The sequence below is a fragment of the Erinaceus europaeus genome, chromosome 18, assembly GCF_950295315.1.
Source record: "Erinaceus europaeus chromosome 18, mEriEur2.1, whole genome shotgun sequence".
Taxonomy (NCBI): domain Eukaryota; kingdom Metazoa; phylum Chordata; class Mammalia; order Eulipotyphla; family Erinaceidae; genus Erinaceus; species Erinaceus europaeus.
In genome coordinates this window covers 10,315,108-10,332,167 of record NC_080179.1, presented here as the reverse complement: position 1 = coordinate 10,332,167, position 17,060 = coordinate 10,315,108, and the positions used below count along the sequence as shown (strand labels likewise).

Sequence of the window (17,060 nt, the reverse complement as noted above, 5' to 3'; positions counted from 1 at the left end):
AGTTGGATGATTAGGATAGAAGACAGTACACAAAATGATTTCCCGCCCATCATTCAAAACCTGATAGAAAATATAATTGTAAAAGGCCCACTAGAGACAATAATAATAATAAAAGATATTTCGTAATAGATGTGAAATCGACTTGATCAAAATGTTAACTGAGAAGTATTTTAAAAACTGAGATAGAGATTTTATACTTTGAGGGAATATGTGAAATAGAATAAAATTTATGGAGAAAACAAATTGTGAAGAGTAGCTTAGAGTGGAAAAATAGGTAGTGTCAGACTCTAAAATATGCATAGAAAACATGAAAGGAAATATGTCCAAATGTAAACACTTTAAACTCTCATCTGGTGATATGATTTCTCACTGGTGAGATTTTTTTGTAGTTTTCCTAATAAGCATTGTTTTTGCAGTGTGAAAGATTAAGGCCAGTTATAGTTTAGAATAAGATCTTTTAATGTCTGTGTGTCTGTGTAGTGTGTGTCAGTGTGCAGATGAAGAAGAGCTTTATATTTGCGGTCCTGTTTATTTTATTATCTGCGTTGCTTTACATTTCCTTAGAAAGACGTGCGAGACATCCTCAGCCCGATTCGGATCGAAGCAGCTTATCACCTGGGCCACCACGTCTTCAGTAAACGGAGTGCAGAGGAGTTCCCCCCACTGCAGCCCATTCTACAACAGAAAAAGGAAAAAGACAAGATTGAAAAGACAGTAAGAATATTTGTCTTTAGTTGTACATTATAATGGTTATCTTTTTTTAATTTATTTAAAAAAGGAGACATTAACAAAACCGTAGGAGGGGTACAACTCCACACAATTCCCACCACCAGATCTCCCTATTCCATCCCCTCCCCTGATAGCTTTCCTATTCTCTATCCCTCTGGGAGCATGGACCCAGGGTCGTTGTGGGTTGCACAAGGTGGAAGGTCCGGCTTCTGTAATTGCTTCCCCGCTGAACATGGGCATTGACTGGTCGGTCCATACTCCCAGTCTGCCTCTCTCTTTCCCTAGTAGGGTGGGTCTCTGGGGAAGCGGAGCTCCAGGACACATTGGTGGGGTCGTCTGTCCAGGGAAGTCTGGTCGGCATCTTGCTGGCATCTGGAATCTGATGGTTGAAAAGAGAGTTAACATACAAAGCCAAACAAATTGTTGAACCATTATGGACCTGGAGGCTGGAATAGTGCAGATGAGGTGTTGGGGGGATACTCACTACAGACTATTGCGTACTGCTTTCAGGTATATATTTTGCCCTAGTTTATGGATACGTGTGAACATATGCTCTATCTCAGGGGGTTCTTTTTTAATAGTGATTTATAAGATCATAGGATAATAGGGGTTTAACTCTTCATCACTCCCAGCATCTGAAAATAACCGCCCGAGTAATCCCAAGACCATAGATAAGGGATGTGTGTGTGTATATATATTTGTAGCTGTTGTGTTGTTTCCTCTTTTGAAGTTCATCTGCTTCCGTTCTCTGTGTTTCACATATGAGTTAAGTCATCCCATAGCTGTCCTCCCCTTCCTTCCTTCCTTCACTAAATAGAATCACTGGCAGTGATTCTATTTAGAAGAAGAAGAATCACTGGCAGTCTTAGTCATTTTGTCCCCAAGGACACAATATCCTCTTTTTAAAATCCGAGTGTACTCCATTGAGTATATGTCCCATGACTCTGGATTTTTTTTCTTTTAATTTTTATTTACCAAAAGGAAACACTGGGGAGTCGGGCGGTAGCACAGCGGGTTAAACACAGGTGGTGCGAAGCGCAAGGACTGGCCTAAGGATCCCGGTTCGAGCCCCCGGCTCCCCACCTGCAGGGGAGTCTCTTCACAGGCAGTGAAGCAGGTCTGCAGGTGTCTGTCTTTCTCTCCCCTCTCTGTCTTCCCCTCCTCTCTCCTTTTCTCTCTGTCCTATCCGACAACGACGACATCAATGACAACAACAATAATAACTACAATAATAAAACAAGGACAACAAAAGGGAATAAATTAATATAAAAATTTTTAAAAATAAAAAAGGAAACACTGACAAAAACCATAGCATAAGAGGAGTACAATTCCACACAATTCCCACCACTCAAATGAGTGACTTTTATTCCATTGTTAAAGGTTCTCCCCCCCCCCCAGCCCTAAGTATTTCATTGGGTTTGTTTTCCTGATGCTTTAAAATCTGGTCAGGAAAATGAAGAGTCACACAGCAGAGAACATGGGCCACTTAAGCACAGATGGACGGACTCTTTGGTAGAAGCCAGTGGCTGCTTTTATTTACTTACAGGGCTCTGCTTTCACATCCTTTCTTTTCTTTTTTCTTCTTTCCTTTTCTTTTCTTTTCTTCTTTTCATTTATAAAAAAGAAACACTGACAAAACCATAAGATAAGAGGGGTACAATTTCACACAATTCCCACCACCAGAACTCTCTATCCCCTCCCCTCCCCTGATAGCTTTCCTACTTGTTATCCCTCTGGGTGTATGGACCCAGGGTCATTGTGGGATGCAGAAGGTGGAAGGTCTGGCTTCTGTAGTTGATTCCCCGCTGAACATGGACGTTGACAGGTCAGTCCATACTCCCTGCCTGACTTGACTTCCTTGGTGTTCTGCATATTCTCTTCCCACTCAGTGATGGGGCAAAAACAGAAGTTCTGGGTCCTGGTGGATCTTGGGTTCATGGCCCCCACTGAGGGCAGGGGTAGGCAGCATAATGGTTATTCAAGTAGTCTTTCATGCCTGAGGCTACAAAGTCCCAAATTCAGTCCTTCACATCACCATAAGCCAGAGCTGATCAGTGCTCTGGTGAAGTAAAAAAAAAAACAAAAAAAAACTGGGGAGTCAGGCAGTAACACAGTGGGTTAAGCGCATGTGGTGCAGAGCACAAGGACCTTCATAAGGATCCCCGTTCAAGCCCCTGGCTCCCCACCTGCAGGGGAGTTGCTTCACAGGTAGTGAAGCAGGTCTGTAGGTGTCTATCTTTTCTCTCAGCCTCTGTGTCTTCCCCTACTCTCTCCATTTCTGTCTATCCTATCCAACAATAATGACAACAACAAAAACTACAACGATAAAACAACAAGGGCAACAAAAGGGAATAAATAAATATTTCTTAAAAATTTAAATTGCATTTCTCCCACTGGGAATATGGACCAAAGTTCTTTTTGTGATGTAGGAGGAAGGAGTTCTGACTTCTGTAGTTGCTTCTCTGCTGGATATGGATCTAGGCCGGTCGATCTATGATCTGTACCAATTAGCCTGTCTCTGTCTTTCCCTAGTAGGGTAGAGCTCTGGAAAGGTGAAATTCTAAGACATGTTGACTGGGTCATTTTCCCAGAGAGGTCTGGATGGGATTGTAGTAGCATCTGGAACTTGGTGGCTGAATAGGGACTAGAGAAGGATTAGAACCAGTGAGAATAGGGACACTGGGTGGGAAGAAGCTTGGATTCCTATTTTGGGTATGTTCCTAGGAGCCCAGGGTTTCAGTAAATCTTTGCTTGTGCTTGATAGCTAACATGGAGGTGGACTAGAAATACTGTCTAGGAGGGAGGAGGGTGTCAGAGTAGGAAATAGAACTTGAAAGCTGGGTCAGGGCAGAAAGTGGCTCCCAAACTTGAACAGATATGGAAATACAATTAGCTGATTACCATATCAGTCCGACTCAGAGCCCATACATACTCATGATTTCTGCAGGAGCCTGTAATCACCTCCGGGTCCCTGTCAGTCTGAGCTCACAGTCCGTGGTCACACGTTCTAGGCTCCGTACGACTCAGGACTAGTCCTCCTCAAGTGGCAGAGTATGCTGACCCAGCCTCCTTGTGGACAGTGGCACAGTCCTTTCCAGTGCTAGTTTGTAGTTACCGTCAAGTCCTGGAGAAGCCTGCAAGTGACTAATGAGGGCATTCCCAATGGAAGGGTGTATCATGATGTTTTCCATCAATATTTTATTATTGTATGATTTACTTCAGTACACGAGTTTCACAGAAGACAGAGAAGCCCGACCATAACTGGTACACATGGCACCAAGGAGTGAACTGGGAATCTCAGACATAGAAGCCTGCTGCTCAACTGTTTAGGCTATTTTTCTTTTCTTTCTTTTTAAAAATGTTTTATGAGTAACTTAATAATGATTGACGAGATTGTGAGCTAATGGGCACAGTTCCCACCACCAGAGATCCCTATGGCATTCCCTCCACTGAAAGCTTCCCTGTCCATCTCCCTAGGATAAGTATCAGGGATACACCCCCCTAACCTAAGGTCCCTCGCATCACCATACACCAGGACCCCAGTGTTCCTTCATCCTCTCTCCTTCTCTCCTTTCTCTCCTTCCCCAGAGTCTTTTGCTTTGGAGCAATATAACCCATTCCAGTTATCACCTTATATTTTCTCTTAATGGCTTTTTTTTATTATTATTAAATTCAATCTATGAGGTCATTTAGTGTTAGTCCTTTCTTCTCTTTCTGGCTTATCTCACTCATGATACCTTACTTCATCATTTTGAACAGCTGCATAGTATTCCACTATGTATATGCACCACAACTTTCTTAGCTTCTCAGCTGGTATTGGGCATCTGGATTACTTCCGAGTTTGCTATTACAAAGTGTGCTGCTATGAACATGGGTGTACATAGGTCTTTTTGGGTAGGTGTCTTTCTTCCCCCTGGGTAAATCCCTAGGAGACGGATTTCTGAGTCTTAAGGTAGGTTCCTTTCTATAGTTCTCAATCTCCAGACAATTTTCCATAGGGGATGGATGACGTTACATTCCCACCAGCAATGTAGGAGAGTTTCTTTCTCCCACATTTTCTCTCCAACAGTTAGTGTTTATCTTTTCTAATGTGGGACATTCTCACAGGTATAAAGTGGTACCTCGGGATTATTTGTAATGATATTTTCAACACCTGGCTTATATCACTGGGGCTTGGTGTCTGCACATACAGCTGCACCACCACCAAGGGCATTTTTTTTTCTTTGTCTGTTTTCTGATAGAGACAGAAACAGAAACTCAACTCAAGGGCAAGTGGGGGAGCCCACCCAGTAGAGTGCACATGCGGCCATGCCCAGGGACCTGTATTCAAGTCTTTGGTACCCACTAGTGGGCGAGAAGTTTCGCAAAAGGTAGAACAGTGCTGCAGGTATTTTCTCTCTCTCTCTCTCTCTCTCTCTCTCCCTCTCTCTCTCTCTCTCTCTCTCTCTATATATATATATATATATATATATATATATATCCCTCTTTTATCATTCAGTGACTCTCACCCTCTACCAAAATAACTATGGGGGGAGGAAGGAAAGAAGGAAGGAAGGAAGGAAGGAAGGAAGAATGGAAAAAGGGAGAAAGGAGAATGGCTATGGAGATGAGTAGGTGGTGGTCAGGAGTGGTGGAGCAGTGTTCACTCCCTCTCAAGCCCCTGTACCCCGTCGTCTACAGCGGGGGAGACCCAGGGGGATGAAGCAGTGCTGCAGGTGTCAGCCTTTCTCCTTCTCTGTCCTCCTCTATTTCTCTCTGTTGTGTCAAATAATCGAGAGAAATTTTAAAAACATTTAGAGGGAAAAGGGGTAAAAGAAATAATAAAATTGACATTTACTACTGATTAGTATACAATGCTAAATCAAATGGAAAATAATGACCACGTATTGTCTCTGTACCTTTAAACAAAAATGTGTATGGAAATCATTTTTGTCACTCTTTTGTTACATTTAAGTTTTCAGTATCAACTATTTCGAAATGTCCTTGACAACAAATGTCTTTATATTGTATGAACACCAGTCAAAGTCTAAGCAACTTTTGTTATATTAGAATAGTCTACGTTGTCACTCTTTAAAATGACTTGCTTAAAAATCAGGAGTGATGGGGGGAAATCTTATTTGATCATTCAGACCGAGAGCCACACTTTGTTTCTGTTACCTTGTGTATTGGGATGGTTTAGTGTGCTCTTTATTTCCCATTTCAAATGTCTGATTCCTTCTCTGACTTTCCAAGTCTCTTCCCTTTGTCACTTGTTTCTCTCATCTTCCTGAATGTTTATCTTTCTCTATTTTTTTTTCCCACATTATACCTCAGGACTTCCCATGCGCCTTCTAGTGGCTCTGGTTCCTTATTTAAATGCTCAGAAGTAAATAAATTCTGCAACTCTTATGATATCATTTAATTTTGTTCAATATGTCCTCAGAGTTATATTTCTAAATGTCTACACTTTCCTCTTTTCAACAAGTGTAAAACGATTGCCCTACCAACTGTGAAAATTAACTTAGCCATGCTTATGTGTCATAAATGGGGTAGAAAACTGCCAGGAAGCCAGTGAGCAAACTCTTTACAGCACACAGTGGAGCACTTAGGTTACTGCCACACTTGACTTAAAGTTAGCTTCCATAGCGACTGTGGCATAAAAATAATTTTCCATTTAAGAAATGTGCTGTGTTCCTTTAGATGTACTAAGAAACAACCTTTTAAGTATGTTTTTTTTTTACTTATCTGTTTAGTTTACTATATGTATATATTTTTTGTCATCACTGGGGCTTTACCTCGCCAGGCCAACTTCTTCAGATAGAAAAATGCAAGCACATATAGAGATGCAGAAAAAGAGGGGCCAGGCAGTTGTGCACATTGAGAAGCACACACAGTACAGTGCACAAGGACCCAGGCTCAAGCCCCTGGTCCCCACCTGCAGGAAGTGGGGGGGGGCAGGGTGGGGACTTCACGAGTGATGAAGCAGGGCTGCAGATGTCTCTCTCTCCCCCTGTCTTCCCCTCCCCTTTTAATTTTTCTGTCTACCCAATAATAAATAAATATTAAAAAGTAAGATACAGAAAAATATACCACAGTACCGGCTCTTCCTTCAGTGCAGTGGGGGCTGGGCTTGACTGGGTTGTACTCGTGGTATAGCCAGGACACTGTTCAGGTGAGCTGTCTTACTGGCCTGCTTTATTAGATTTTTCATTTGTCAGTTGAACCTGTTCTCTAGCTCAGCTCCTTAATAAGATAATGAACTACCAATTTGATGATTATTTGTTAAAAATACATTATTATTATTATTATTTTGCCTCTGGTTATTTCTGGGGCTCAGTGCCTGCACTACGAATCCACTGCTCCTGGAGGCCGTTTTTCTCATTTTGTTGCCCTTGTTGTTGTTGTTGTTGTTATTGTTGTCATTGCTGCTGTTGTTGGATAGGACAGAGAAGTTAAGAGAGGAGGGGAAGACGGGGAGAGAAAGATACCTGCAGACCTGCCTCACCGCTTGTGAAGTGACCCCCCTCCCCTGCAGGTGGGGAGTTGGGGGCTCAAACCAGGATCCTCAAGCTGGTCCTTGTGCTTTGCACCATGTGCACTTAACCCTCTGCACTACTGCCCAGCCCCTAAAATACATTATTCTTAATGAGAGGTAGACAGAAAGACCAGAGTACTGCTCAGCTCTGGTTTATGGTGGTGTCAGGGAGTGATCCTGGGACTTTGGAAGCCTCAGGCATGAGTATGTTTTGCATGACAGCTATCTCCCCAGCTCACCAATTTGATTTTTAAGGTTTTTTTCCTAATATGTTATAAATTTCTAACAAAAATATATATGTGATTAATTGAACTGTAACAATATATACTGTCTTGTTTTATCTCTAGGTAAACTTTGCAAGGTTTTGTGCCCATGAAAATTGTTCTGCTGATTTGCAGGTTTCTGCGAAAATCGGATTTTTGAAGTAAGTGTAGCATACTTTCTATATTCATCAGAATTGGATATAACGAGTATGTACATGTTGGTCAAAGGTGTGGAGGGCTAAGAACTCGTCCTTGAGAACTGGCAGCACTTGAAGGAATGAAAAAGCTCGGCGTCTACCAGGAGAGACCAAGTCATCTGGGTGTCATTGACGGCACGCTCAGTGATCCCTGCTGCTTGCAGTGGTTTGTCGATGGCTCAGAAGGCATTTCAGGACGTAATTGTGCCTTGAGTTCTGATTATTATAACTGTGGTTGTGTTTTAGACATCAGTGCTTCTTTTTTTTTTTAAATTATTTATTTATTCCCTTTTGTTGCCCTTGTTTTATTGTTGTAGTTGATGTCATTGTTGTTGGATAGGACAGAGAGAAATGGAGAGAGGAGGGGAAGAAAGAGAGGGGAAGAGAAAGACAGACACCTGCAGACCTGCTTCACCACCTGGGAAGCGACGCCCCTGCAGGTGGGGAGCCGGGGGCTCGAACCGGGATCCTTCCACCAGTTGTGCTTTGCGTCACGTGCCCTTAACCCGCTGCGCCACTGCCCGGCTCCCCACAAGAGTGCTTCTTAATAGGATTTGGTTTGGAGCCTGTTACAGTGCCAGCTTAGATTCTTGAGACTCCAGAAGCGGCAGGTTCAGTTCCCAGCACCTTCTTTGCCAGAACAGAGCAGGGCTCTGGCCCTTCTCTTTCACCTTCTTCACAGTCTTGTTTGAAAAGTTAAGTCTTTAAAAGATAGGGTTTTGTAGCAAAATAAATTTTTTTCCTATGTAATGCCTTTTTTATTATTATTATCCAGAGGTCTGCTTGCATAATTCAGATAGATATATAAAAAATTGTTATATGGTACCCTTAAATAAGAATAATCTTATTTTTCTAAATTCATAGGAGGGAAAATAGTATAAAGAACATACATTGATGTACTTAATATAGTCTCTCATGCATAGTGAAAACTAGGTAAATATTTGTTGCCATTATTATTTTATGACAGGCAGTAAAACATAATTTACCATAGTGCCGGCATCCTCTATATAAAAAAACATTTTGCATATTAGAAGGAAAATATGAAAATGAGAAACAGGAAAAAATGCACAACTCAGACTGAGAGCTGGTGACGTATGGGAAATACAGGTGGTAGAGGTATTGCTGATATGAGAGGAAAAGAGAAAATTTTTGTGGAAGATCATAAAGGAAACAAATTTAAATCAGGGAATGCTGAGTTTGCTGGGAAATACATCTGTTTCAGCTAAATAAAAATTGAGTTCAGAATATATTTGTGAGCTTCCATTTTAGAGTTTGTATGAATACTGCTGTTTACTTCTGTGGAGATAATGCTTGAGGGTCAAAGGCAAAGAAAAAAAAAGTTGGCGAGATAAGTCCTGGGGTACTTTTCAGACTCTACTTGAACTCTCACCCTGGAAACATTTGACCACAACTTCCTTCCTCTTCTAAACATTTTCGTTTCACTCTGACACATTTCTCCTCCCACTCACCTACTTTTCTAGCCCTGCCCTTTGTATTGTCCTTGGAGTGACTCTGATTTTGACTCTGTAACCTCCCGACCTGAGAGGTGGGGAGTATGTGTAGCTCAGGTCAGATTAGCTGTGGTCTGCAAAATCATTTATTCCAGCTATCTAAAACGTGGGAATAAATCTAGAAGCTTTTTTTTTTCATTGCACAATTAACTGCTCAGTTTTAAGATGATAATTGTGTATGACCCACAAATGGTGTTGTAAATATCCATATGACCCTTAAAAGAAGAAAGACTCTCTGCCCCTGCCCTACAAGGTCTTTTCTTAACACCCCTACCCCTGCCCCCCACTGCCCATTGCTACCCCTTGTCACCTTTAGATAATCTTCTCAACGATGACAGCTGATGCTGGGATCAGCGTATCTGTGGTCCATTCTCTCCCAGCTCATCCTGTTAGTATCCTCTTGGGCATCCAGTCACTCACTATCAGTGATGCAATTATTAATTTACCAGAGTCCGAAGCCTAAAGTTTACCCACATTCTTTTTTTTTTTTTTTAAATAACTTGCTAAATCCAATACTACCTCCTAAATTCATTTTTTACATTTTTTTATTATCTTAATTTATTGGGTAGAGACAGCCAGAAATTGAGAGGAAGGGCAAAGGAGAGAGGCAGAGAGACACCAGCCACCCTGCTTTACCACTTGTGAAGTTTTCCCTCTGCAGGTGGGGACTGGGGGCTTGAACCTGGGTCCATGTGCGCTCCACCAGGTGCACCACCACCTGACCTCACCTCCTAAATTCGTTTTTCAGCCCATCATTCTTATCTTTTGCAAATCAGACAATATTTTTTCCTAGGTCACGTATCTTTGCTTCTTTCTGAGATACTGGTCTCTGATTTTTTTCTTTAATCATTTTCAATTCCTGATGCTCTCAGGGTGAGTTTTTTGTACACACGTCCAACAGCAATATTTCAGTGGCTCGTTATAAATTTGCACTCATCAGTTCACTTTCTCAACAATTCTGCCGGACAGTTTTCCATTAGTGGGAGAATATTCCATAGTATTAGAGCTGCTTGGCCATGCCATGCCCTCCTGAGCCTCTCCCACTATTATCTACCTAATTATTTATCTTGTAAATCTCAGTTCTCCAGGTTAAGCCTCCTTTCTCTTCAGCTATGTAATACTGAGACCTTCTATGTCCTGATGCCACTGTTCTGTGTTCACTCTTATTGTCTCTGTGCAACTCTTCTGTATGCTACTGTAAAGCAGGTTCCTGCCTTTATTTCTGGTGATCTGGATTACTATAGGGCAATGGATGTTTTCTGAGAAGATAAAACAGTTCTGAGGAGATAACATCTGCTCTAAGATCAGTTTCAGGTGGAGTTAGCTTAAGAAAGATATTATGACTTTCTGTATCATTAGCAAAGATGATTGAGATTAATTCTAAAGTGGAAGCAATTGAAAATACAGAATCAGTGGATACTAGTGGCAAAAGGCACATCTGTGTATGGAAAAGTAAAGACTTGGAAAATGAATTTGGAACTTGAAAGGGAAAAGGTTCAAGATCGCCCCTATGACGAGTGGGGTAGGGAGTCAACTAGGAAGGAGAAAAGGCTGACAGGCAGTGCTGATTACCCCGCTGGTGGAGGGCCACATATGGCAGCAAGTAAATAAATTATTTTTGCCTCAACAATGCCAACATAGCCTTGAGCAGCCATAGTTGAGGGCCAAGAAGCCCTAACCTATTTGATTGATAATTGAACTTTATTCTTAGATTTCCAGGTTGGCTGCACACATGGCTCAAAGCAGTGGCCACCAATTACTTTCTATCCCAGCTTGAAACAGTGTGCCTTTGTTGATGTTATTACTTGAATAGTTTATAACCTTCCCATTTATGTCCTTTCTTTTCAAATATGTTTATTTTTCTGGGCATTTTGCTGAAATGCTTAACCTCCTGGCTATTTTTTCTATTGTGTTTCTGTAATACATGACAAGACTTTGCCTACACTATTATAATTAAGGAGAATTAAACATCTTTAAATTATCTATTAATTTGATTGAGATGGATAGGAATTGAGAGGAAGTGGGAGATAGAGAGGCAGAGGGATTGAGCACTGCTTTACCACTCACTCAAGAAGCTTTCATCCTGCAGGGGGACACCAGGGGCTTGAACCCTTGTCCTTGCACAGTTTAACATGTGTGCTTAACCAGGTGCCCCACCACCTGGCCCTTAATTAAGAAGAAATTTGTTTAAAAAAAAATTTTAACTCCCAACTGTCACTGGTGTCACTCTTCATTCTAGCCTCTCTGTCCCACTTGACATTTGTATGTAACGGATACTAGAAATGCTTATTTCCTGAAGATGAAATTAGTGAATTAAGATTTGGAATTTTTTTTAAATTTTAAATGATGATTTTTTCTTCATGACATATAACTTAACAATAAGATGTTATCTACTTTGCGTTTCAATCTGTCTTACTGTTGGAATATGAAGTCTGTTATCATTGCAAATGGCAGCATGGGGAGAACGGCAGTGTTGATCAGGTTGAGTCACCCTCAGAAGAATCGCCTGGAATTTTTGATAGACTGGTAGCTGCTTTTTTTTTTAATTTAATAAAAAGGAAACACTGACAAAGCCATAGGATATGAAGGGTGCAACTCCACACAATTCCCACCACCAGAACTTTTGTATCCCCTCCCCTCCCTTGATAGCTTTCCTACTCTTTTTTTTTTTATTATTATTTCTTTAATGGGGAATTAATGTTGTATATTTGACAGTAAATACAATAGTTTGTATATGCATAACATTTCCCAGTTTTCCACATAGCTTTCCTGTTCTTTGACCCTCTGGGAGTATGGACCCAAGGTCATTGCGAGATGCAGAAGGTGGAAGGTCTGGCAAAGACTGGCAGGTTTTTTACGCCCCAGGCCATTCCGATCAGAAGTTGTGGGCTTCAGGTCAGAACATTGATCACTACCGAGCTCTTTATCATAGTAAACCCTGAGAACCTCTGAGGTGTGGCTGTTCAGAGACTTATCTGAAATCAAACTAACCTGGTTAAGGTCACCTAAGGAAAGGTTATTTACTTGATAAATGAACTTTTTTTTTTTTTGCTGAAAAACCTTATAACCTCTATATACTTCTTTCCTGATTAGTAAAGAGATAAGTAGTATGTACTCTGTAAGCATGTTTTAAAGATAAAATAGAATAATGCAGGCCAAGTATGGCACACAAAATGTAGGGTTTGAAAAATGCTATTTTTGATACATTATGATCAGAACATTTATGGTGATGCTAATGTTTTAATTTGACCACAAGATAAAATATTGCCAATGGATTCCAAGTATTTTCTGATTTTATTCTTTATATATCCTTAGGGTCCTGCTTGGACTAGATCAGTAGTAGTAGTTGGTCTTGTGAGTTCAAATTGCCATGAATACTCATGGAAACTATAAATACCACAACTTTGCATCAACTAGGATGTTTACAAACTATATCTATTGGGAGTTGGGCTGTAGCGCAGCGGGTTAAGCGCAGTGGCACAAAGTACAGGGACCAGCTTGTAATCGATCCCTGGCTCCCCACGTGCAGAGGAGTTGCTTCACAAGTGGTGAAGCAGGTCTGCAGTTGTCTATCTTTCTCTCCCCCTTTCTTCCCCCTTCTCTCTCTATTTCTCTCTGTCCTATCCAACAACGACAACAATAATAACTCCAACAATAAAACAACAAGGGCAACAAAAGGAAATCAATAAATAAATAAAATAAATGTGTAAAAAACTGTATCTATTAAATATTAGCTAGAAATAAGATGCAATAGTAAAATTCCACACATTATAACTTTTCCTAACACATTTCAAATAATGATAGTCCTGCTAATTAATTTCTTGGGCTTGTAGTCCAAAGTTCTGACAAATTGCTCTGTGCTCTCAGCAAATTATAGTTGATCAGCCAAAATGATGCTGTCCACACTTACGAAAGTTTCCTCAGCCTTACACAGCAACTGTGGGCAAGTTATGACCACGTAGTCTATTCATTCTCTTAGCTGTCACTGCACCAGCATTAATGGGGTTCATGTGCCCTGTTCCTTCAAAGTCTGATTTAGGGAAACATATCTACTCAGTAAAGAGCATGAATGTCTGGGGGCTGGGTGGTGATGTATGTGGTTGAGCACACGTGTTACAAAGTGCAAGAACCTGGGTTTGAGTCCCCAGCCCCCACCTACAAGGGGAAAGCTTTGTGAATGGCGAAGCAGTGCTGCAAGTGTCTCTTTCTCTCTCCCTCTCTACCTCCTCCTACCATCTCATTTTCTGGCTGTCTCTGTCCAGTAAATAAAGATAATTTTAAAAAGCCAAGTTAACAGAGCATGAGTTTCTGAAGACTGCAGTGACAGATTGCTGATCGTACACTCCATCTCAGGTTTTCATGAAGTTGAGCTTCCCTCTATAGGGTCGTAAGTTCTCAGGAAGATGGGCTTCATTGAAATGTACTTCCACTACAAAATGAAGCCAATAAATGTGATGTGCTCAAGATTACAGACATAATAGCAAGTATTATCCACTCACAAGAAGTCTAAACGCATCTCTCTCATGTAGATCGCTCCATGATTGTCACTGCTTCTCTTCCATTCTTCAGTCATCCTTCCAGGGTAAACAGTGCGGACTTTTCCTAAATAACTGTTTTCTGATTTGTTAGGAATGTAGCGGCATGCCTAATAGGGGCTCAAGACAATAACAACATTTAGTTCTTTTGCCTAAGCCGCAGTCTGGAGAAGGTTATTGCAGATATATTGGGCATTGAACAGAATTCTAGACATACTTGGTTTTCCATCCACATCTCTTGGCCTTTCCCTCATGGTAACCAGCTGGTCACAGCAGCAGCACCAGGAATAGAAATGAGATGCAGTAGTCAAATTCTGTGTACACTCGAGGCTGCCTTTCTAGGAAGGGGGGGAGTATCTTAGCAGACTTGTGTCATATACTCATTCTCGAACCTAGATGGAGAAGAGTGGGAAGCCGTGCTATCAGATTGTTGGAAAAGTCATGACATTTTGTTTCCCCCTGTGGTTTTCGATGGAAAATAAATGCATCGTGACCTTTCCGCCAACCCACTAGGAGCTTGTGCTCTGCTAAACTGAGGGAGTACTTCCTGCTGCCTAAGTGGATCCAGGGTTCTGCCAGCAACTAGTGTGGCCGACAGTGAAGGATGTGCAACAGGCGTCTCTGTGTTGTTAGCGCCCTAACCCACCCCCAACAGTAAATCTAATGAAATGGTCCATTTTTTAAAAATCGAGGTAGTAAGTATACGCCTCACTAACTTCAGAGTTTTGAGATAAAGAGTTACGTACTTTCCACACTAAAATAAGCTAATGATTGCATCCATCTCCCAAGGTCATCTGCTGTTCTATGGAGGCCCTCAGTGAGTTTGCCTTAATGACGCAAATCTCCCTAGATGTCAGGTAACTGAAGTATTCTAGAAGACAAGATCTTTTTCCTCCCTGAGGCCAGTAGTAAAGAAAACAGAATGAGGGTTCGGGCAGTAGCGCAGCGGGTTAAACGCCCATGGCACGAAGCGCAAGAACCAGCATAAGGATCCCGGTTCAAACCCCCAGCTCCCCACCTGCAGGGGGGGGTCACTTCACAAGTGGTGATGCAGGTCTGCAGGTGTCTGTCTTTCGCTCCTCCTCTCTGTCTTCCTCTCCTCTCTCCATTTCTCTCTGTCCTATCCAACAATGACAGCAGTGACAAGACAACTAATAACAATGAACAACAAGGGCAAAAGAAGGGAAAAAATAGCCTCCAGGAGAAGTGGATTCATGGTGCGGGCACCAAGCCCTGGAGGCAAAAAAAAAAAAAAAAAAAAGAGAATTTTTTTGGACCGGTAAGCGACTTGGTTTTTTTTTTGTTTGTTTGTTTGTTTTTTGGTCAAGGAATTGAATCAGATACATATTAGCTTATATTGGATTTTTTAAGCATTTTTATTAAAAAACAAATTAATGACAAAGCACTAATTTTAATGGAAGCAAAGTGCATATTTTACCACCCGACTTGGGGACAATTTCTTTTAAAATACAGCAATAGCGGTCACCCAGGAAAACCTTAGAGCCTGCTAATGAAGTGCATCATTTAGAAAACCATCTCCTCTTTCACTTCTTGAGTTGCGACCCTGTATGTACACTCTATTTTCATCTGTTTAGATTACGTGGACTCTAGGCTGCTTTGTAAATTTCAAGTCCGCATTATGCACATTTTAATGAAGAATGAACTCTGATTCCCGGGGAAAGCGCTGGTGTAGGCTTGTCGTGCTTCCAGATGTGCACCTGGTCCTTTATTATGTCTCACATAAAGAGCTGGTGGGCATCTTTGTGACGGCACCGTGGTAATGAATCAAGATACAGTAAGGTGTGTATGAAAAAAAAGTGGAATCGTAAATATGGTAATGCAGCCAAATAGTTTAAAAATGGAAAATAAACCAGGAGTCTAGCTGCTGAAATGTGAACACTGTGTTTCTCTTTAATTTGCTGTTGTCTTGGATCCTAGCTGTTAATTCAGTGCTTTCACCTTCTGTTGCTTGTCTAAGTGCCAACTTCTTTCCCAGAGGTGTTCACTGACTAATGCTTTGGTTCCAAGCCAGAATATTTTATAAATGTCTATTTCTAGGCAGCTCTTCTACAAGTCTTAATTAAACTTTAATGTCAAGCTGAAGTTTACTTTGAGAACCTCTTCGGTTCCTTTCGTTGTAACATGGTTAGAGAACAGTAGGGGGAATGTAGCCCAGCCATGTTCCTGCACATTTGCTCTGTCATTTAGCACAGAGTCACACACAGCGGATGTGTACTTACCTTACACAAAATTGCAGCACAAGAATGAGTAAGAGAGAACTATTTCTAAAAACATTGGGAGAAAGAGCATACTGTCAGTGAGTGTTTTTGTTTTTGTTTTTATCCTGAAATGATAGCTGTAGTTTAGAGCTAACTTACTTATTTGCTCCTGCTTCTGGGAGTACCTCACCTTTTATTATTGTTGTTTTATTATTATTGTTATTAGATCGTTAATGGTTCACAGTATAGTTGTTGGCGCATGGGCACAACTTCTCATCTTATCAAAATAAGTGTCTGCAAAACACTCTTCCTCCAAGTAAGGTCCATCATCCTGTACCAGGACCTGAAGGACACCCCCCACCACCACCACCATCCTCAGCTGCTTCCTCTTACCCCTCTCCCTGTCCTACTTCCCCAGAGTCCTTTGCTTTAGTCAGTACACTAAACCAATCCAAGTTTTGTTTCCCTTATCTTTTTTTTTTATTATTAAGTTCTGTTATGAATGAGATTGTCCCACACTCATCCTTCTCTTTCTGGCTTACCTCACTTAATGTGATTCCTTCAAACTCTTATCCAAGATGGAATGAAAAGGTAACTTGAGCATATTTAAAATAAACCAGTGAAACTACATCACTTTTTTTTTAAAAGACAGGCAGAGAGATCACAGCACCAAAACTTGCTAAAAATGCAACGTGAGCCAGGCTTGAACCTTCTTACACACATAGCAAAGCATTACTTTCTCTCTCTCTTTTAATGAATTTATTTATTCATGAGAAAGATAGGAAGAGAGAAAGAACCAGACATCACTCTGGTACATGTGCTGCCAGGAATCGAACTCCGGACCTCATGGTTGAGAATTCAACACTTTATCCACTGTGCTACCTCCCGGAGCACAAGCATTACTTTCTCCAAGTGGGCTAGTCTGCAGACACAAATGCCTCACGTTTATAGCTTGGGATCAGAAGGTAGATTGTATATGTCCACATGGTCTTTGTCCCCATCTCTTCCATGTCCTAAGTTCCAACCAAGGCATTAGGAGTCTGGATCACTTTCTCTAGTGATACAACCCATGTTGTAGGAAATAGACGTCTA

At 41.3% G+C, this 17,060-nt stretch overlaps 1 protein-coding gene across 1 annotated transcript in view; it reads left to right on the top strand.

The window, feature by feature from the left end:
- ITGA4 (integrin subunit alpha 4) overlaps positions 1–17,060 on the top strand; it is a 92,696-nt gene that overhangs the window by 62,180 nt on the left and 13,456 nt on the right. The window contains exons 16-17 of the mRNA XM_060177623.1: positions 565–714; positions 7,591–7,667. Of these exons, the coding sequence (XP_060033606.1) occupies positions 565–714; positions 7,591–7,667 (227 nt within the window). The remainder of the gene's footprint in view (positions 1–564; positions 715–7,590; positions 7,668–17,060) is intronic.